Source organism: Apis mellifera, linkage group LG4 (genome assembly GCF_003254395.2).
Source record: "Apis mellifera strain DH4 linkage group LG4, Amel_HAv3.1, whole genome shotgun sequence".
NCBI classification, from domain to species: Eukaryota; Metazoa; Arthropoda; class Insecta; order Hymenoptera; family Apidae; genus Apis; species Apis mellifera.
The window spans coordinates 5,754,683-5,778,711 of record NC_037641.1 but is presented as its reverse complement, the minus strand read 5'-3'; the positions used below and the strand labels follow the sequence as shown (position 1 = coordinate 5,778,711).

Here is a 24,029-nt window from a genome sequence, read left to right as displayed (position 1 = left end):
TTCCTTTTTGTCTCTTTTCTGTTGTTTATTACATTTTCTACATTGCAGTCCAGCTGCTTAGTGGAGCCATTACTCTAAAGAGAAAATATAAAGGATAGCGAACAAAGCAATTTAACATAAAAATAATGAACCGGGATTTAAAAGAGAAACCCAATGGAATTGATTAAAATTAAATAATTCTCGCATAAAATCTCATTTAAATAATTTACGATTTTCGTATGTACAAAGCGTTCATCTCACGCATTTTTCTCTATAGTTTCTTTCTATAGTTCCATAAGTCTTTCTAAAAATTTTACGGCGTTCTTGCGTCAAAACCAATAAAAAATAAACAATAACAATATCAGTAACATTTTGTTCAATTTATTATATTAATTACACTAGCATCACTACGTATGTGCTGTTCAAATGTACTTCGGTAAATGTACTTTATCTATTCTTTTTTCAATCATCGTGCATGGCACTTAGAATTCGAAAAAAGCAAAAAAAACAATATTCTATTGTTTTTTTTCAATTCTTTGTTTTTGCTAAAAGTCACTGGACTGGTACGTATTAATTAAATTATCCAACGATTTGAACAACTTATCCATAAATCGATAAAAATAATAAGTGTAAACGTTACACTTCAACACCGAGAACTCTATCGACAACGTATTCGTACCTTCTTGGTTCTTCACCATCATTTGATGTATTTTCATTAGGAACACTATCTGACTGCGCGGTCAAATTCGAAACATCTTGAGCACCAAGTTTAGTAACCATATATTCAGTAGTAACTGGCTCCGAAGTGTGTCTTCTATGTTGGATAGATAATGGTGATGATAAGTTTTCACACATTGAATCTTCGGGTGGAAGTACAGGAACATTGAGATTAACGCGTGTAAAAAACGCCATTTTTTCTCTGAAATTAAAGTTAATTTATAATATTTCCATTTATAAAATAATTTAATCAAAGTTGTAATATTATGTAATTCATAATAGCTAATTTTTTTTATTATATAACTAAATTGAAAAAATTGATAGATATGTTATTTTTCGTAATTAAAAATAAACATTTTTAATATGTTAAATACTGAAATATACATACTTGAATGAAATAATATCTGGTTTTCCTTTACCAGCTTTTGTTTTCCGTAATTTATAGATTTCTTTTGAAGTCTTTTTCAACATCTTTTCTACTCTTTTATCCTCAGCACTTTTACCATTTTTTCCACTTTCGGCTTGTGCCATTAAATTTTGAAATTTGTGATCTTCCAACAACCATGTTGTAAAGTCAGTGTCCCCTTTCTCTCGTGCTTGCTCTAACCTTTGCTTTAATTCACGTAATCTACTCAACTCATCTTGAAGATTATTTAATCTAGCATGTTGTGCTTGAAGATCCAATTCAAGATCTAAAGATGTTCTGGCGGTAGGTGGTAAATTGGTAGATTTTTTTGAGACAGTTTTACAACTGAGTGCAGATAAAGGTCTTCGCCATCTAAGTGATCGTCTTTCAACTGAATTTCGTTGAAAAGGTCCGCCTCTACGATAAAGTGGCATACTACTATCACTATCGCTACGATTTAGCTGTAACAAAAAAAATAAAATAAATTTAAAAAATAGGGAAAAAAATTTGAGAATATTTTAAAAAAGAGATAAAATTTACTCGACAAATATAATGATTTTTGCTGACTGCAGCACTGGGTGAAAACGTTTGACTTCTTTTAATTACAATAGAATTTTTGTCATCGTGCATAGCGCTAGAAACAACACCGGCTGCTGAAAGTTTCCTCTGTTTTCCTTGTTCTGGGATAAAAACACATTCAGTATTGGTTTCTTTATCCTGAGTTTGTCTTGCTTCTTCGTTTAACTCTTCATCTTCCTATAGTTATTTATAAATAAAATTTAATTATAAAAGGATTATTTTAATATAAACTAAAGAATTATGGGTAATAAAGTAAGATATAATTTAAAGTATTATTTACCTCATGCTCCAATACATCCTCTAGAACATTATCTTCCATCGTAAACTCCACAATGATACCTTCCTCATCGCTATCCTCACTTCCGCTTTCGCTACCACCATTTTCATCCTCTTCTTCCGGACTTCCCAAACAATTGGCTAATTCTTCTAGTCTTAACGAAATTGCCGTTTGAAGTTCATCGCATCCCTGATTTCTCGTCAAAGTCGATGTTTGAGAGCTAATGATTGTGCTCTCGTCACTACTTTCTTCTTTCATATTTTGTATACCACGATATACCGATAAATCTGATTCTTGTTTATCGTGTTTGGCCTGCCTCATTACGCTGGTAGAGATACTATTACTATTGCTGGTGCTAGTACTTGGACTATCAGATGGTTGCATGAAGCGGAAAGAGAGTATGTTGTACCATTTTACGCTTGGTGATTCTGGACTAAAGTCTGCAAGGGACACTTGGGCGGATCCCTGAAGTAAAGAATATCAAGCATAAATTAGAGAAATGATGAATTATATAAAAAAATATATATATATTAAAATATTATATAATATAATAATTACTTTATTGACATTTAATCAAATCATTATCGCATATTAATCAAACATTCAATATAATTTTTTATATTTTATTGTCATCTTTTTTTTCAAAAGAAAGAAATAAAAAGAAATCAAAAGACATGTACCAAGCATTCCTCAGACTCATTGCCTGTACACCAAACGTTGATTTGTAATGTCTTCGTATATAATTTGTTGAGTGGAACTGCAATCGGGAATGTTTCACCGAAGGTTGGTTTGCGCAGATCCACAACTGGTTTTGTACAACACATGTGATTAACGGGCGGTTGCATTGGAAGCAATGCAGCCTTTATATATCTAAATTTAAACAGAGAAAAGACAATTATTAGTTTTCACGATGTTTAATTTTCATTTAATAATTATAATTTTAAATTTCTTTTCTCTCAATACTTATCACTAAATATGTATTTTTGCTTTGAATATTTTAAAAGACTATCTTGTATAAAAGAATTTTATGATTAAAAATTTTTTGTTCTAATTAAATAACTTGTAATTTGTAATATAAATTAAATTGGAATTTTTATTAAGACAAAATTTTAATAAAACAATAAAAATCTATAATACAATTAAAGAAATACTTACACTTGCGCGTTGTTAGGAATAAAAAGAGCAGCCAAATTTCTGGCACGTTCAATTCCAACATGGAGCAAACCGTCACTTACAGAATATCTATACAAATAAATTATTTATTTAAATAACTTCATTCATAAAAATAATTATTGTAAGAAATTATAAGAAATGATTAATATATGAACACGAAACGAAAATTTTCCAATTTTTCATACATCTATCTCACAAATCTCTTTTATCAATCACTAAGATAATAAACAAAATTAAAAGCTTAAAACAAACCTAAGTTTAATTTGCACCTGTGCCGTCTCCAAGCTCATCTCCCCCAACGCCAAAGAATTTACATCATCAATCGCTCCGGGTAATTTTCTTCGGTTAGAGGCCTCGAATACTCCCGAATCACCTGCAACACTTTCATCGGAAACAGCAGCCGAGACGGATCTGGTATTCGTGCCGGAACTGCTGGCTCTCGAACGAATACCGGTGGGTGGAGGTGTTTCGCTGATAGGCGAAAGAGGCGGTGGATCCTGCGACGGATGCTGCATCACGCATACAGGCCTGCCAAGGCCACTGCCTTGGGACATATTTCCAGATTGCAATTCGACCGGTGGATGTGGTCCACCGACCAACTTGAGACGATCCTGGGAACCAGCACACGTTTGTTCTTGCGACGAGGTTTGCTGTTGACTAAGCCTAAGTTCCGCCAAACGATCCTCCAACTGATTTCCGTCTAAATGAACGTTAGACGAGGCGGTGAGTCTCTGGTGTCGTCTCTGCATCTCCACGTGTTCGTACGCGGGTGGCGGGCCCATCGGGGCATTTTCATATAACGGTGAAACCGGTGGACTGACGCTGGACAGGCTCGATCTCGGTGACAAGCTTGGTTGCGATCGACCCGGCGATGGCGTGCTCACAAGATTGTTCTGCTCCGAACCTCTGAGTAATCTCTCCACTCGTCTATGCAGGTCAACCATATCGACCGGTCTGTCTTGTTGAGAAGTAACAGGACCAAGGCACTGGGGGCCGCCATAAATATCGGTGAAACTCAGCCCAGAGCTTAGAGAACCTTTACTGCTGGTCGTGCTGAGACTTCCAAGGCTGGAACTACTACTGACCGAAAGCGTGCTCGCGCTCAGTGTCTTCAACTGACCCTCGAGCATCGCCATCGAGCGTAAAGCGTCCCTCAATTGCTGCAGCAACAATTGTTTCTCTTCGTGCAGTCGCACGCGATCGGTAATCGTCTTATTCGACAATTCAAGCGCGTTGTTTAGATCCTGCTCAAGGCGACGGATCTCGCTCTGGATCTTCTTCATATCTTGTTGCGTTCTGGTACGTGGCGTGATGCTTCTTAACTCGCGGAGCAATTGTTCTTTCTCCTGGAAGAGCAGCAATTTATCCTTGTCGCTTTCCGTCTGGCCAGGAGTTACCTTTTCCTCGAGATCCGCTAATTGTTGCTGAATGTGCTGTATCCTCTTTCTCGCCTCGTCGTATTGTAACCTCATCCGCGCCATTTCGGCCAAACGCGTGCCGATAGGCACCAATTCACCGGATAAATCCGTCTGGGATGCCGTGCTAAGTTTTTCCTGAGGTAAACTGAGCGTGCTGGCCTCGGGACTACCTTCGCAAAGCTGCAATCTCGTCAATTCATCCTTCAATTGAGCTAAGGACTGCATCAGCTCAGCTTTCTCCTTTTCGCCCGAGCTCAGCGATTTTTGAATATTTCGAAGCTCGGTCATAATCGCCTGAGCCTCCGTAATGTTGTAACAACCGCCATGATGACCACTCAATTTTTGCTCAACACTGCCATTAGAAATAAGAAGAAAGATTGAAAATTTCATTTTTAATAATTATAATTTAATTATAATTTTTATCCATGTATAGTACGAATTATTTCTCTTATCTCATTATAATGTAGAAAGACATTAAAGGAATTTTAAACGAATCTCGATATAGAACTTTTATTCGAAAATTTAAATTAATATTCTTCATGCTCATTTTACAAACCAATTATAAATATTCTTTTCTTGCAATAGAAATTTTTTGAAACATTAATCTCAAAATATTTTTCCTTCTATGTATTGTCAATTTTGCAAACATTTGAAAATTGTGTTAAATCGTACAATAATACAGTGTAAAAGAAAAAAGGAAATTCGTAATTATTATTGCTATAAATATACATAATATTGTTATAAATTTAAAAAATGAAAAAATGCATCTATTCACGTGATCATATCGATATTCAATTTTTATCGTTCATTGTTATCTTATAATTTTAAGGATCGAGTTTTTAGAATTCGTTCATTTGCTATGTCACGCTCGCAAAAGAAATATTCCTCCTATTCAGCTGCCCTTTAAAGATGAATCTGAAAATAATACAATAACACATACCTTGCAAGAGTGTCCACTCCTCGCTGCGTGCAGTTCATTTCAGCTCGAATCTGTTCGAGCTCTCGTTTCAGGCGGGAAACTCTACTCCTCGCGAGTGCGACATCGGATTTCAAGAGATCCGGATCGTACTTGGTACTCAATGAACTTGAACTGGAGCACACTGTAGGCAAGATAAATCATTACTGTCTCGTTTGATTTATTACGCGTTTAAAATGTATTTTTCATTTCAATTACAACGAATACTTTATCTCGACAATTCGAGTTTCGTAGAAAAATAAAATTCGCATAAAGATAGAATAATATTTTTACATCTAAAAAATATCGAAAGATATATAATAAGATGTGTAAGATTTGCCAAAGATTAATAATGCGATAACACGACAATAATTATTTTTAACGTGATAATATCCAGACGAATAATTATTTTCCACGCTAAATTAGATACTTTGGTACAAAAAAAAAAAAAAAATAAATACCGCTAATATCAAGGTGTACTCACAACTTGTACGCGAAGCGCCAAGCGTCGTTAAAGCGTTGTTAAGGTGATTGTACTCATCTTGGGCCAGACATAGCCTCTGTTGCTTCACATCGTAGATCTCCTTCTTCGCCTGTAACACAGATGAAAAAAAACCATTGTGTGGAAATGAAAATTTATTATTTTTCCAAAAGAAAACACGTTAGAAATTTATATATAAATTTGCATTGATATTAAAATATTCATTTGATCTTTTAAACGATTGATTTCATAGTCGTGTCATGCTTTATTTTAACCCTCAATGTATAGACGTCAAAAATAATTCATATTAATAAATTAAAAATCTTATCTAATTTTCGTTAATCTTTAAATCGATTCGATCGAAAAATGACTCGGTCATCGAACCATGAGGGTTAAAGATACGTGGATGGATAAAATGATTGAAATCAATGGTAATTACTTCATATCGATAGAAAGTTCAATCTTCATGCGTGTACGATACATAAGAAATACTTATTAGAAAGAATATTCCGATTGTAAATAACATTGAATTTGGAATAGGACGTCGTTCGCATTTTCACCTCGATCACGCTTAGTCGAAATCCGATAGAAGCCACGCAACGTCCCGTACCAGCATTCTTTCGGTTTTCAGACAAGGAAATACCATTACACATGATTTATGTAGCGCTACTAGTGCCGAACGATCCCTTCATCATCTCAAATTCTTCCATAGTTGGCCGTCGTAAAACGAAATAAGAAGGAAATAAAATAACGTACAACAAACGGTACAACAAAAAAACATTTTAAATATACGGAATCTCGTGGAATTTTGCACTTTTGCCACTCTATTCTTAAATAAAAAAAACTTAAAACTTTCGTTCGAACAAGCTTTGAGTTGCTTCTAATTATCATTCGAATGAAAAATCACTCAATTGTCGATATGAGAAATGGAAGCCGAGAAAACAAGAGGGAATAATTCTGAAACTGAAACACACGAGATTACAAAGAGATAAAAATATTTTCAACGACACGAAATACAAAATATTAGATCCGATAAGTGCAAAAGAGGAAACACTGACAAAATTCTTATTGTTAATACACCGTAGAAATTTCACTTGGACGGATTTAAAGACGATTCGATTTAACGCACGAAATAATCCTGGAAAAGTTCTTACATATTCACAGTAATAGTATGCAGTGGCGTCGGTATCTTCACGTCTATAGCATTGCTCCCAATAAAACCTCTGTATCTGCTCGTCATTTTCATAATCGTTATGATAGCACATTCTCATTCGATATTGAGATACGACGTTCTCGTAAATTTGTTCCTGTTGATAAGGCTGTTTGCACGAACGTTGTTGCTCGGAATATTGTTGACGTTGATGTTGTTGTAACCGTTGATGCGCCTGTTGATGGTAATTGTTCACGTAAGTACGGTATTGGTGCGCTGGTACGAGTACACAGAGTGTGTACTGACGGTCCATGCCGAGTACACAGTAGACTAGGCACGATTCTTCTTCTTCTTCTTCTTCTTCTTCTTCGTCTTCTTCGTCGTCGTCGTCGTTGTCTCTTTCTTCTTCTCTGTATACTTCTTCCTTTCCTTCTTCTCTGTCTTTTCCTTCTGGTCTTGGCGTCTTTCTCCTCCTCCTCCTCTTCTTCTTCTTCTTCTTCTTCTTCTTCTTCTCCTTCTTTTTCTTCTCCTTCTTCTTCTTCTAACCAGTCGAACGTCTATCTTCTCTTCTCTTCACCTCATCTTCGCGAAGGCCTTCTCGAGACTGGCCGGTTTACGGGGCCCGAAATTCCGATCCCCACCTCTGTGGGTCTCAATTTTTAAGGGATCCCACCTTTTTTCCTCCTTTTTGCCTTCTCTTCCTTCGTTTCTTGCACCACCCGGTCGATTCTCTCCTTCCCTTCTCGTTTCCATCCTGCTTTTACCTACCACCCTTCCCCCTACCATCCTATCCAACATCCTTTCTTTTTACTCTTCTATTTCTCTCTCTTTCTCTCTCTCTCTCTCTTGTTTGCTCGCCCCTCTCTCTCCCTTCTTCCGTTTAATCCTTCGATCTTTGCCTCTGTCTCGCTTGCTTACACGCACTCGTGAACTCTATCTCTCTCGATCTTATATAGACCTTCTCTCCTCTTCTCTCTTCCCATCTACTCTTTCCATAGTATTTTCATTTATCTCGCTTCAACCACGGTGGCCTCAAGCGGTTCTTTCTTATCCGGTGTAAAAAGGCGGGCCTCATCCTGAGGCCTGGCAGGACCGTCGCAATCGAGCCCTTGCGCTGTCCCTTGCTCCTCACCCACCACTCGCTTTTCCTATTCTCCCTCTCTTCTCATCCATTCCATCCAATGCTGTCTCTAAATCCCTTCTTCCAGTCCTCTCTACCACCGCTTTTTCCTCTCAGATAGGATATTATACATTTCACACAATATCCGTAAATCTAATTGATAGTAGAACGTGCGTACACGTGCTACGTTTACTCGCGCATCATGAATATTTATGACATTACATGTTGAAATTTTGCTCCTTCCATTTGCCACGTTTAATCTTCTTTCTTGATTCTCGAATCGATGGAAATTCCATTGAAATGAAATTTTTTTTTACCAAGGTTACTCTGACCTAAATTTCTCTCTAAAATGAAAAAACAGTTTTTTATCCATCAGAAGACAGAAACAATATCCGATATAGAGGAATCTTAATTTCATACCTAACGAATAATTTCGTTAAATTGCCAACAAACATAAACGAGAATACTTTTCGAATTTTCATCGGGGTATTATTCGAGTCTATCCCCGGGGAGAGTAATAAATTTTTTTCAGCTCAGCGATCATAGTGGTATGCAGGGGCTCTATAAGCAGGGCGCCGTGGGACAAGCGCACAATCCTGTTGCTGGCGGAGTCCAGCCTGTAAGGGACGACAGCAGGAATGGAGTAGGGGTTTGTGAAATGGGAGGAGAGGGGAAGGAAGACCTGACGAGGTCACGGTACGACCCTGCTGAACGTGGTCCCATCTCGGACTCTCTGGTCGGTAGTAGAACCGACCTTGAGTCGCGCATTATGCCCCGTCCTTGTTGGAATTTCTGGGGCCACTACTGGCCCATCAGCCGTGTCTCTGATCATCTAAGAACAGGCCCGGTGGACCTTGGTATATGTCCCCTCTCCATCAAAAGGTCCGTTCTGTACCAGTAGTGATGGGACCAATTCCCCTTCCTTTGCACATCTTATCAATTTTTTTCCCCCACTATTTCGCTATTCTCTTCTGAAATATTAATTTAATATTCCATTGAATTATACACAATAATTAATCGATTCTAAATATATTTTCCTATATTTTTTTTCGAAATTGTTTTATATATATATTTATACATAATATATATATTATATATATTATTATATTAATTATTTAAATGCTTGTATTAAATTGATTCATTTAAAAGTTATGTAAGAAAAATAATTTCAACACGATCTAATTAACATTTATTAGAAAATTTATATCTATATTATATTATGTTACAGCGGGATTCGTATTTTTTAAATAACTTCGATGTAAAAATGAATAAATAGAATTTCGACAGTTTTTAGAAAATATTAGAATTGAGAAGAGAAAATCGAAAGGAAGATTGCTCGGAAATAACAAGTACCGGATCGATTCCATCACTACGAAGCGGGGAATTTCACCCCACCAGGCGGACTTTACCTCCGTACACCACCTCACCACCCCAAAACCGCCGAAGGATTCACGAGGCTCGGACTCCGCGCGCATATTTCTCGGTCCACACTATTATTGTCGGAGGCTCCGCAGATGCTATCGAATACGAGCCGGTTCGCTCGCCTCGCGGAAAGAGCCTCTTATTTTTCCCCTCCCCATACTCCTTCGCTCGTTCTCCACCTCCACGAGGCAAAGCTTTTCTTACCTCGATCCTTGCATCTCCCTAAACGTATCTATCATTCCTTTTTCTCTCCATGTGAAAGATCGAAGCAAGTCGCTTCCTCATCCTTCCTTTCCACCACATCCCAAAATCTCTTCCGCTTTATCTGGCTTTTTATGCCACGCATGCCGGTAGATATGCCCGTCGTGATACGCCACGCGGCAATCTTATTTCGTTTCGAACAAATTCCAGTTAGAGAATTAGACGGTTCGTCAATCGAATTGGAATGTCTCTCTTCTCTGTTATCGATGTATTATAGAGCCAAGCTATTGCTGCTCTCTATGAGAGAGTCATTTGTCATCATACGAAGAGAGGTCAATAGCCATTTATCATTAAATTTACCGACGTATGCATAGAAGTATCTACTTGTATATTTGTATTCTCTATAGCGGTTATTTTTAGTATATCTTATTTTTTTTTTTATTTAAGTGTGTGTAAATAATTCGTTTTATGAATTTTTTTCCTTTTTCTTCTTCTTTATATTGAGCTTATAATATTTGAGAAATATTTTAGTTTATTGTGCATACTGTTCTTATTTTTTTTTCATTTATTCAAGTCGTTCTTCAAAATCTGGTTCCATTTAAAATTAATTCTTGTTTATTAACAATAAAATGGATAAAATGAATTTAACTTCAATATTTTTTTTACACATTTTTAAATTTTCATTTTGTATTATAATTTTTTATAGTATAGTATAGTTTTTTATGTATAGTATTATGTATTTTTAAAATAGATTCAAAATATAATCTATTTCATTTATTGTGCATCTGAAAAATTCTAACATGAGTATGATAAACAGCAAAATGAAAATAAATGTATACTTATTTAAGAAAGAAAGTAGCAAAGAACGAAATGGCAATGTACGAAACATGAAATATGCAGTAATATTCAGTATATCATTAAGGAATTCCTCCTCGAGAAATATTGGTAAGGAATGTCTGTATGGTAAAAGAAGATCTTCGGCCATAAGGGTCAATCTGTAAAGGTCGTATGCATTTTAAAGAAAGATTCGCCATTTACAATAATAACTTCTGTGAAACGACTTGAGTTTGGTACGTAAAAAAGGTTTTCTGATTCTCTGATTTTCAAGTTACAAAAATGAGTTTATCTCTTGTACTATAATTATTAATATTGACATTATAATAAATACTTCGAAAAATAAATACAATATTTCCGAATTTTTCATTCGAAGATCATAAATTATGAAATACTGTAATATCTGTTATTCTGAATTAATGAAACTTATGTCAACACAATCTACGAGTCACAGAAGTTTATTTATAAAATCCTATAACTTTTAAAAGAAGAAATATGTATATTTATTTATTTAAAAAAATTTCTTTTCTTTTATTCATAACAAATCTAATTTTAATAATACTCGTAATAATATTCATAACTACAGAAAAATTCCAGAAAATTATATGAAAACGAGAACATAACCTATTCTAATTTAATATATGTTAATAATTTATCATTGTATATGCTCAATGTGTTACATAATATTTAAAAATGTTTTAAATATTAGCTATTTTTGTTTATAGACAAATTATTATAACAAATTAATATGAATTAATTAGTTAATTTATATATTAAAATTGCCATGTAATCATATCTTTTTATTATGATCTTAAAATTAAATATTATAAAATAAAATAAAAAAATAAAAAAACTTTACTTTGAAATTGAAAAATCAACACCATTAAATTTCTCTGGAAACCCATATAACAGTATAATACGTCATCAATATTATTACTAAAAAATTCAAAAGCTTGATATTTACGGTTATTATTGTCACTGCGATAGTGATATTTGTTGGTATTACTGCATCACTAGGTTTTCCTGTTGCTGCGTGGTTGGGGCGATGGTTGTGTATAGTAAAGAGTGCAAATAACGATGACCATGCGCGTGTGTAGTAGTGGTGAGATGGCGGAGGAGGAAGAGCGATTGGAATGCAGCCGAGTGAGGAATTCCGGCCCCTCCCGCATATTTATCTGAACGCTGCTCACCGGTCTGCAGGGCCCCGCTCCGAGCGAAGGGCCTCTTTTATAGTACGGCAACTACTCTTCGTCGCTCATACCAACGGAGAAACGAAAAAGGGATAGATAGCAGCAACCGCACGAAGTATCGGGCCACTATGCGTACAGATCTATTCAGGAATGCCCACGGTGTTTTGTAATTGGGCGCATGCGTGGCATTTTCTCCTGAATATGCAACCGCGGTAAATTTCGAAGGTAATGTTTTCTGGTAAATGTTGTAACGGCATGGATTATTTACTTCAAAAATTTTTTGAAATGATTTATAGAGTAAATTATTGAGAGAGTAAATTATTAATAATGTTTTCGATGTACTTTTAGAGATTGCCTTTAAAATAGAATGATATAGATGAATGATAGAATAATATGGACACATTCCATTCAAGAAAGTTATTCAAGAATTTATGATAACTTCTCCAAGGAAACGTTGTTTCCACAAATTTAATGAGTACATTTTTTTCTGAAAAAACTTTCCTAAATATGTGTTCTAAAAACAAAATAAAAAAATAACTGTGTCACATTTAATTTTGATTTTTTTAATTTTATTTTTATTTAAAAATTAAAGTAAGAATAATCTTTCAATTTTGGAAATACTCGAAATGAAATATTTATAAAGTTGAATTTAACCTAAATTTTCTAAAATTTAATTTGAGACAAATAAATAAAGTAAAGTGTATAAGAAAAAATAACTGGAATATTAGAGCATCTTCAAATTTTCAAAAGTTTCTTTTTTATATATTTAATTTTTTAAATATGAAGATAAAATTTCATATTCAGTCTTTGCTGTAAAAATAATTATGTAATATTTTACGATCATAAGAAATATTCATCTATACGTTTTTACATTAAGAACTAGAATTCTCTATTTGTTTATTTATTTCAATTTTTTTAAATAAATTCACAAAAGAAGTCTGATAATCGATAATTTAATACAAATTTAGATAAGGTAGCCAGTAGAGAGGAAAAAGAATCAGCAATAAGCAGACTGATGACGGAGAAAAGCATTTCTTCGACCGGACAGCTGTTGCCGAACAAAGGCCGAAGGATACAAAAGAGGAATTTCTTGGGCCGCACGTGGCTCCCGAGAGAAAGAGAGAAGGGAAGGGAGAAGAAAAAGAAGGATTCACGGCTAATGCAAGGGGCCGACTATATACACGTGACCCGCTGCACCCTTTTAGGCATTCCTCTCCTTCCGTCAATTTCCTCTTTTCTTAATTTCAATCATCTTTCATTTCTCTTCTGTGACTATTTTTTCTTCCTTTTTTTTTATTAATCTTAATGAAACTTTTATAAGATTAATAAAATCTATATCTATTGTATCTATCGTAGTTTGAAGAATTATCTAACAAAAAAAATATGAAAGGAATACAAATCTAATTATTCTTGTTTAATTAAGAATCTTGCTTGATGAAAAACATAAATAACCATTTTTGTTATTGATGAAATGTAATTGTATTTACAAGCTTCAATCTCCAAAATTCTAACTTTCCAACCATAAAAAGTAGATTTATATATTTTGCATCTATTTGAAAAGTAAAAATTTTATTTTAGATTAACATTAGATATAGTCACTTTGACTATTCCTACACTTAGGAAAATATAATTTTCTAAAAAATTTATATTGAAATATTTATCAAATATGATCAAATGATTTTGATTATTAAAATTTTGATTATTTTATTATATAAAATTCCTAGATTAATAGAAATTCCTACTTATTAGTTCAAAATATTAAATGAAAGAGTTATGCAAAATTATATGTATATATATATATACAATGTGATACATGTATATAATATAATAATTCATAGAAAAACAAACTATAGAGTACGTAATTTCACCAGCAGAAGTCGCCACAATCTGTAATTCACATATGTTCAACCAAGATTATATTTTTTAATATTTTTTTTTTTATTAAATTGTGCATTATTTTTCGATGTAAAATTTATTCAATTCTTTATAAAATCAAAATCATTTTTTATTTTCTTTTTTTAGATTATTTTTTTATATTTTATTTTTTTTAAATATTAACAATTTTATGTAAATATAATTTATATATCTAAAATATTTTCAATTTATATGTATTTGATGTAATTTTATTTTTTGAATCAATTTTTTTTCCTTTCTTTGATAATTCTTAATGAATTAACATAATGACAAGTGTTAACAATATATCTTGGGAATATTAAAAAGAAACATTGACTTAACGAGTTCATAAATATGTATAAATGTCTAAATAAATATACACTCACGTGTATAATTTATTTATAAATTACAATATTAAACTATAAGGTTATAATCTTGTGTTTTAATGCAATTTTTTTCATTTCTATGATATTAATTTTAAAGCAGTGAATAGCTTGTATTACATTGTATAATATTTTATAAATTTTTACATGTATTTAAAATAAATGAAAATAAGAGTTCATCTAACAGTAAGAATTTTAAATATTATTCTTTGTGAATAAATTATGATTCATTGCATTCACGAATATTCAGCGACAAATAATGCGATTGGAATATATAATACATCCTCATGAACTTTGAAATAACGTGCGAATAAAAATAAATTATTTTTAGATTATATTTTAACATTGTAAAGTTTTTAAAGCAAAGCGGAAGAGAATGAACAAAATTTTATTTTTACAGAAATTTTCAAGTTGCAGAAATTTGATTATATTTCTTCCTATAAAGATTATCTATTCAGAAATATGTAAGATCTTGAAAATATCTTCTTTTTCGAACAAATATCTTAAAATAAATCTATTTTTTGAATCAGATATTTTTTTTCCAAAACTTTTAATGCAATCAGCTATATAATATTCATACATTATAAAAACTGTTAAATATAATATTAAAAAGGGAAAAGAAATAATTTATACATTTCTTTCTTTATCTTAAAATAAAATAAAATAAAATAAAAGGACACAATGAATTCGACAATAATTCATCGAATAATTTATATATATACTCGAACAATAATACTCGAATAAGTAAAATTGCGTTATAATCAGGAAGATATTTTTTGATTAAAAGAAGTGGCTCATCAAGAGAATCTATACCAATCAAATTGTGCGAATTGGTATGTGAAATAAGATTTATTTTTATATTTGGTTAGATGGTATATCGCGATAATCAAATGGTTGATACCGATGCGACATCTCCGCTTCAAGCTATATAAGTATTTAATATGGTTTCAATTGCATATGATAAATTGAAAAAAATATTATAAAATAAGTTTTATAATGTTTGATTGATTTTAATAAATATTTTTCCTCATAAATCATCTTCATAAAATCATTTTTCTTCATAATCATTTAATTATATTTAATTATATTTGAAATAAATAATGCGAATGTAAGAAAATTAAATGATGAGAAAAAGTATGATCTTTGTTTTTAGCAATATTATTACTTTTTATATGGAAATAATATCAATTTAGATTTATTATAATTGTATAGCTATTTTATTTATCTCTATTTCCATTATTTATACTAATTCAAATAAATATCATTTTATATTTTATACTAATTCAAATATATATCAATTTTATTTATTTTATAATAAAATTGATTATTTTAATAAATATAATTTTTTTCGCATTCTTTTAAAAATGAAAAAATATTAATAATTTTTGCATGGTATATAAGTAATGTATGCAACAATTATTAAATTCCATTTTAAATTCCATATTAAGTTTATAAAAAAAAAAGAATTTATCAAATAAATAAATCATAAATCATACATAAATAATAAGGAGGAAGGCACATTTGTACAATGATATCTGACATCGTTATCACTTGACCTTATCACTAAAATATAAGAATTCCTCGTGGAGAAAGTTTGGATATATTTGTTATTTATATAGTTGTGATACATTAAACAGTAAACATAGAAATGTTACAAGTTTACAGATATATCACATTCAAAATGTATTCGAATATATATATATATAGATTTTCTTTTTTTTTTTGCAATAATTTTTTATATAAAAATATTATTTAAATTATCACATGATCTAACTATTTTTAATTCGTATATAATATGAATAATACTACGAAAAACATATAGAGCTTCTCAAAATTATAGCCAATTTATACTTATATTTTTAATTTAATAAAAATAAAAAGATATAAGAGAACATCACTTAACCTGATATTTTATATAATAAGAAAGATATAAAATATACTAAAAATAATGTTATAAAAAAATATATGTAACTTAAAATCTATAATCTTCAATAAATATCGAAGTTTTATTAAGAATAAGAGGTATTTTATGACCTGAGAGGAAGCATAATATATGTAATACATGCCATTTACGTCACCGAGGCCTAAAAATCTAATTATAAAATAGGAAAAAATGCCATTGCCGACGAAATCGGTGCAATCGAGACCGAACTGCACCGCTCTCTCTCGAGATAAGTTTTCTCGGAGAGCCGTTTTCCAACAGTCGCAGAAGGAATGCAACACCAGGTGAAGCCTGCATGACGATCGGCCGCGTAAAGGTGCGTTCACATTCAGTAATCGGTCGATTGTGTCAGTTGCGTTCCAACGATGTGCGCAACACGATGGAACGAACCTGCGCATACGCGCGTCTGACTACGGAGAGGGGAGTAAAAGGAGTGGGGACCGAGAGAGCGGGTAGGCTGCGGTGGCGAACGAGCAATGCTGATATGAATGGAATGCGATGCCATTATCGTGGTGTATATACCGATAACTCGATGCCCCGTTCAGCGAACGAAGGTGCTTGTACGGACCAAGCAAAACTTCTTAACTTTCCAACAATCCTATCTTCTTCCACAAACGCATCCTCCATATGCTTTTTCTTTTTCACGTTTTCGAATTTAACAGATTTGCAAAATTAAAATTTGAAAATTATTCGATCGAAACTATCTTGAAATTATCTTCATTATAAAATGAAAGAGGATACTAAAAAATATAATATAAAGCATGTATAAAATATAATTGAAATTATATTTAATATGTGTTTATTATTAAATGTATAAAAAAGTATAGATTTTCCTTAGTTTTATATCAGCTTTACTATCAGTAGACTTTATATATGATTTAAATTTTTCTATCATTCATGCATTCCGGTCATTCATTCCACTTAATCATTCCACATATTCATTCGTGTTTGTCGCTTTCACCAACGTTTCAATGGGGCCATTGGACAGTTGTCCAGTGAATATAATCTACATAATCTTCAATATTGGCATCATGCAATCTTTCATCGTTGAATTTTTCCAAGTATTGATTCCATTTCAATATTTTTTTATTAATCCTTTAGAATGTTAATTCAAAGAAATATTTTCTCTGTCACGTCAATTTAATTCTCACAATGAGTAACTTCGATTAGATTATGCAGTTTTAATATTACTTTAATTATATATATATGTATATCAATAGTTGTATTCTGAAGCAATGTTTCTTTATATAGATATGTATATATATCGTGAAAATATCTAAGATATGTCGTGAAATTTTCTTTTATTATGATTTTATCAATTATAAAAGTCTTAATATAATTAAATCATATCATTGTTGCAACAAGATATAATATTTTGTTATTTCTTTTTTTATTAGTATGATTTGTCGAGTATAATATATTATATAATTCGTTTTCTTAACTCTATTATGATGATCCGTGTCTATATTTCTTTTTTTCCTTATTATATTAATAGTATTTCATATATATGTATATTATATTATATTAATAGTATTTCATTTTTTTGTAAACTACAATTATCTCTATTATCTCTATCTTTTCATGCTCCTCTTTATCTGATATTATATATATATATATATATATATATATATATATATAAAATAGATATATGATAATGAAAATAATTGAATGTTAAATGAAAATAATATTTCATGTGCTTCCTAACATATGTATTTATATTATTAAAAAATTGTTTTAATTTTTCTTTTCTTATAGTCTCATGATATTACTTTTATATTCTTTTCTTTCATCACTTTATTTATTTTATTTACTTGTATTTTTTTTTATTTTCTCTTTTTTTCAATAAATTCAATCTTATTAGTAGAGTCAACTTTTGCCAATAGCATCTGTAACACTATTATATTTTTAGTAAATATAGGAACAATAAATTTTTAAAATCCACATAACTTTAAAACCATAAAAAAGAGAAGGAAAAGAAGAAAAAAGGAAAGATAAGAGGACAAAAAAGAATATATTGTAGATGTTTGAAAAAAGAATACAGAATACATCCACATTTTTGTGTCGCCCTTCTGGGAAGAACAGCGTAGAGAAAAAGTTAGAAATCCTGACGAATGTATTCGGTATGCATATCACTTTACCGAGCTCTCCCTTTCGGAGAAATCGGCATCTGATGCTCGTGCATTCCCTTTGAATGAATGTCGAGCGTTATATTGAGATTTCAAAGAAATCGGCATATCACCGAAACAAACATGACCAGATAAAAGCAGCCCTTGGGTCAGTCCGTTACGCGACCGTAATAATGATTCATACTCGATATCCATTTCGGTAATTCTATAATTAATTGCGTTTTCCAATTATTATTATTTAATTTAATTTAACTTAAATTTAATTTTTACTTTGTCAATAAAAAAAAAATCAAATTGAAAGAATTTGAAAAAAAATAAGTGTACATTTAAACCTTGCCTATAAAATTAAAATTTAAGAAAAGTCAATTTGATATGTTATTTTCTAAATTTACATAATAAATTGAACTTGCATGCGATTTAAAAAAAAAAATAAAAAAAAATTAGGTATTTTTTAAAATTTGAAAAGAATTTCATTTATAGTATTTATAATAAATTTTTTTAATTTTCCCTGGCTGATTTCTTTTTTTGGTAATAAAGTAAAGCTTCAAAAAAAAAAAAAGAAGAAAGAAAATTAGAAAATATTATTAAATTGCAGAATTAACCATTGTTGATAAAGAAATGTAATATTCGTCGCGACAATAGCGAAATAATGTTTTACGTGAATATTTACAACTTGTCATGATTCATTGGAAATGATAAGAGACTATCTTATAGATTTACGAAAAGTTCTTGCACCGTCTGTAACTTTTCATGAATTAAAAAAATTCGACGATAACATTAACGCATACAATAATTTAGATAATAATTCGAGAAAAAAATTATAACAACTAATCAAAATGCATTGTTATTGGAATTCCGAGTAAATATTATTTTTTTTTTTTTCGTTCATAAAGGAAATATTCATTTATAGATTAAACAATTTAAAAATATTTTTAAATGAGAAATGATAAAAATACAATTGATGATTAAATTCTAAATCCTTGAGAGATTGCGATGAGGGAGAAATAGTTTCTTTTTTAAAGAAATTACGATAACCAGTAGCCAAGATCGGAATCTGGAATACGTCATTTAGCTGTTAATTATCAAGCCATGATAAGTTTCTGATAATTAATCTTCGTGCATTCCTATGTTGATAAGAGGCAATCATTTTGTGAGTCAAGCTTATTTCTATAGTCCAAGACACATTCAAGAAAAAAAATGCAAGTTGTCGAATGCAATAACAATTCCATCAACTTTTAATATAATTGTATATGTTTAGCTAAAAATTATATTTTTTATAAAATAATAAAAAGTAAACTATTATAAACATTTAATATAATATTTTTCATTAAATATTAAATATAATATTTAAAGTTAAATATAATACTTTTGATTGAAATTAATTTTACTAAAATGTTCGATTAAAGAAGTCAAAATATATTGCGAATATATTTTATAAATGTAAAAAAAATGACAAAATTATAATAATATATATTGATAAATTAATATAATTTAAAACAATTTCTACAAATTTTCAATTGTTATAACAATTTTTTTGTCTTTTATTTTGTCTTTTATTCTATAGCAACTAATATATAATCCCTAAATTTGATAAGTAACATCTTTAATGATAATTACAAATACCATTAATTCTTTTAGCTTCTTGTATGAAGCACGAAAAATTTCCGATATTAAAGTCACTTAATAACATTGTAGTTTGCTTAAATGATTTGATTAGATATCTCAATATATTATTTTTAGAATCAATCCCGGAACATTTCGAACTTGTTTTTGTCATAGCATAATAAATTATCAAGAATAGAGGAGAAAAAATAAAAATGAAAATTCTTTTTAATTTTTCTCGATTTTTTTTTTTTTTTTTTTTGATTTGACAGTATATAGCATATATAGATGTTATAATATATAAAATTCTACAATTATTTCGATATTTTTTCTACAATTTTTTTTTATATTTTCACACAATTATTGAATTTCGTTAAAAAAAACTTACAGTTTATACTATAAATCTGTAAAATCGATTTCAAATATGATTATCAGAATAAACAATGAGATTAAAAAAAAAAAATATAAGAAAAAAAAGGATGAAGTAAAAGTAAAAACAAAGAAAAAAAGAAGCGTGAAATTCCAACGAGTGTCTAAAAATAATCGGTTACAAAAAGGAATAATAACGCACGTACATATGTATATCTGGTTGCCGAGTAAAAGCGTCGGCCTATTTATGTATCGCATGGTAAAGATGGAATCTCGATCTCTTCGCGTGGTAGTTAACATTGTTTGCCCCTGGAAGAGAGGCTAAGGAATGTGAAAAGCTGCGTCGGCAAATGGCGAGCAACATCGTAATGCTGGTTGCTCTCCTTATTTTTCTTTACTTCCAAATTATCTACGTCTTGTCATAAAACATATTTGAGAATATTATCCAAAATCTTCTGCTTACTATTCTTTAAATAAGAAATAAATTGTTTTGTCTTTGTTTGTAGATAAATATACATGTATATTATGAAGCGAATTTGAAGTTGGTGAATATATGTAATACATGTAATAATTTGAAATAATGTATTACATAAAACATAATGAGAAAAAAAATAAAAAATGTAAAGTGCAAGCCATATTGCTATATAATGATAATATTCTGTGTTTCTTGGTCATCCTATTTCTTTCGCGCGCAAAAGAGTAAACGGTATAGTCGATTCACAGCACCACGGGGGTATCATCCAGAGTATCGAAGGACAGTAGCACATCCGCTCGTGCACACGATCGTACACCCTCGGGAGTCCTCGTAGCTCTTCGTGAATCCGTTCGTGGACCGCCTGGGGGCCCTACGAGCGTAACACCGGTAGCCACTACGCCAAAAGGGTCGCATTCGCGCAGGAACAGGAGAAAAAAAGAGAAAGATAGAAGTATACAGACAGAGGGAGACAGAATGAAAGAAGCAGCCGAGGACGGAATATCCAGAGCCGAAGCCTGAGAGGGAATAGGCTATAGACTTGAGAGAACTGGCATCTTTTCTTCAAGATACATTCAAACTTAGGAAAAGTATATATTTTATTGAACGATCAATATCCTTGAATATATATTTTTTCCACACTAGATTATACTATTCATAATTTATTTTTCTTTTCTCCTATCATTCTATTAATAATATTCACAAGTTGAATGTTTTTTGGATTTATAAGAATTTATTATTATCTGCATTTAATTGAAATTTTTATAGGCAATATAGAAGCAAAATAATGAAGGATAGACAAAAAAACATCTTGACATATAATTGCTAATTAGATCCTAAAATCAAATCTCAAGGCAAATTCCTTCATATTTCTTCTATTTTTATTTAAAAAATATAACTTTTTATATTTATATAAACACATCTTTTATACGAACTTTTATATGACTTTTATTATAAACACCATTTTATAATAAATTTAAAATCATAATTGTGTATATTGAATTTTTTAACAGAAATCTAAAGATCATTTAATCAAGAAATAATTCCACATAATTTAAATTCTAAATTCTAAATAATTCTAAATAATTCAGATATAAAAAGTTATATCTGAAAAAATAATATTATATACAATTATTTTAATATACTTTAAAACAAAATAACCACGCATAAATTCTAACCGCGAGCATATCGTGTAAATTGTGAAGCGCCAAATAGTTTGAAAACTATGAAAACGAGCACTAACGATAAGTTAAGCCCATCACTAGCAGTTCCTTTCGTCGTTCTTTGACTGTTTTTCTCTTTCTTACTACTCGTCGCTACCTTGCACGCTGGGATCCAACGAAATAAGAATATAACATTAGATGAACAGAGAAAGAACGGAGCGAGGGAGGAGAGAGGAAGTCACTGGTGGCAGCGGCCACTATAGGCACGGAGCCACAGGGGGAAGGAGTGGAGGAAAAGTGAGGAGGGGGACAGGATTCGAACGGACGGGAGACATTCCAATCTCTCGTGGCAAGCTTGCCTGCTTTGCTTCGTTCGCTTGTCTGCTTGCCCGTTTGCCAAGATATCGTCGTCCTAAAGCCGACCCACGCTACATCAAATTGCATCGTAACCATATAATCTCGTACGATTATTAAAGTCGATTTTGAAGAAAAAAGTATTTCTTAAAAATTTAGATATATGTATATATACATTGTATACGTATACATCAAGTCACCCTCGAATAGAGAAGAGATTCGATGACATACGTTCGAACGATGTCCAAGATAATAGAGGTTATGTAACATCATTTTAATGATATTCCATTTATATAGATATTTTTATATAGAATTCCTTTCTATTACGTATAAAAAAATTTTTTAAATAAATTTAGAAATTAATTTAAAAAAAAACTGATCAGAATTTGACTGAATATACAAATGATGATGTCAATAACTACGAAACCGTTATGACGCATATATGCAGATGTAAAAGAATGTTCTTGGCGAAATACGTCTGTTATGCATATATGTAGTAATATTTAATATTTCGAGCAAAGGTATATGTACATGTATTTCAGTATTCGTATTTTCTTCGACAGTATATGTACTTTCTTCTACAAGTAAACTTGTGTTTGCATAATTAATTAAAGCCAACATTGTTTTGGAACGTTAAACTTGTTGATATATCTTAAATTAACAGTTAGATGCCAGCTAATTGTTCCTATTTATTAGGAATGATGATACTTTTTATTTTGCATAGAATAATGTGAACAAGAATAAATTGAGACTGGTCAGTGATAATCGCCACGAGAAATCTATTGTTTGATTATAGAATAAAATTCCTTATTTTTTTAAAATAAAATTTTCAAATTTAACAAAGTTTCAAACTGAAATTAAGAAATTTATGAGCTTTTATATATTATGAACTAATGTCGAATGTTATTTCATGTGTATATTATATATAATGTATGAACATCTGTTCTTCAATTATATGAATCAATGAAAACAGAAATGTAATGTATTAAGTTAATGCACTATATAATTTGAAAAATAAAATATATAATTGAATTATATGGACATAAATTTTTGATATTTTAATAAAAGAAGGTTTTTCTTTAATTAATTACAAAATCTAATCCCAATTCCAATTTCTTCATCTAAAATTATTTTTATATAACAAAAAATATTTAATAAAAATAAAAAATTGAAGTTCTGAATAAAATAAAATCAATGAAAATAATTATTTTTAAGTAATTTACAACATCTCCAAATTTTTGAAATTTGATCTCGAAAATTTTAATCATTTGGAAATTCAAAACAATTCAAATATTTCTTTATATTATTAATTTAAATCGTTAATAGATTCACAAGTTACCTTCTAATAATATCATAATCAATTGTATCTGTCATGCAAGACGACAAGATGCGACGAGCGATACGAGAACTGAGTGAATAAAAATAAATATCAATTAAAATTCCATTTGCACATTTTCTGAATTATGAGACATTGTAGAAGAGGAAAGAAACTAGCAGAGCATGCTACTAGCGAGAGCATGTGAAAAGATTAAAAAAAATATTAAACGCAATGAATCAACAGAATCAACAAAGAAAAAATGAGTAATCTGCATTATGCAATAATTTACATTCAAAATTTTGAAAATCTAATTTTTCACAATATAATTTTTCTCTTTTCTTTAGTTAATAATCAAATAAATAATTATTTAAATAAATTTATAATTTTAATTTATTCCACGGATAACTTAGTAATATTTAATGATATTAAATTGTATTAATCTACTAATCTATTAATTATTTACTTATTTTTACATAAATTTTTATTATTCTCTTTTCTTCTTTTT

The 24,029-nt window shown here is 30.6% G+C and overlaps 1 protein-coding gene across 4 annotated transcripts in view; it reads right to left on the bottom strand.

Annotated features, from left to right (window-relative positions):
• Positions 1 to 340: 340 nt before the first annotated feature.
• The window catches only part of LOC413440 (protein kibra), a 39,421-nt gene continuing 15,732 nt past the window's right edge, over positions 341 to 24,029 (bottom strand). For 3 of the 4 annotated variants that reach the window (XM_396884.7, XM_006561991.3, XM_016911883.2), the window contains 9 exons: positions 5,989 to 6,097; positions 5,490 to 5,649; positions 3,384 to 4,901; positions 3,114 to 3,200; positions 2,639 to 2,828; positions 1,962 to 2,423; positions 1,643 to 1,858; positions 1,085 to 1,563; positions 341 to 898 (listed from right to left, as the gene is read on the bottom strand). In XM_396884.7, the coding sequence (XP_396884.3) occupies positions 616 to 898; positions 1,085 to 1,563; positions 1,643 to 1,858; positions 1,962 to 2,423; positions 2,639 to 2,828; positions 3,114 to 3,200; positions 3,384 to 4,901; positions 5,490 to 5,649; positions 5,989 to 6,097 (3,504 nt within the window). In that variant the 3' untranslated portion in view covers positions 341 to 615. Of the gene's footprint in view, positions 899 to 1,084; positions 1,564 to 1,642; positions 1,859 to 1,961; positions 2,424 to 2,638; positions 2,829 to 3,113; positions 3,201 to 3,383; positions 4,902 to 5,489; positions 5,650 to 5,988; positions 6,098 to 7,139; positions 7,556 to 24,029 lie in introns of those variants that run through there. The other variant, XM_003249951.4, reaches the window with a different exon arrangement.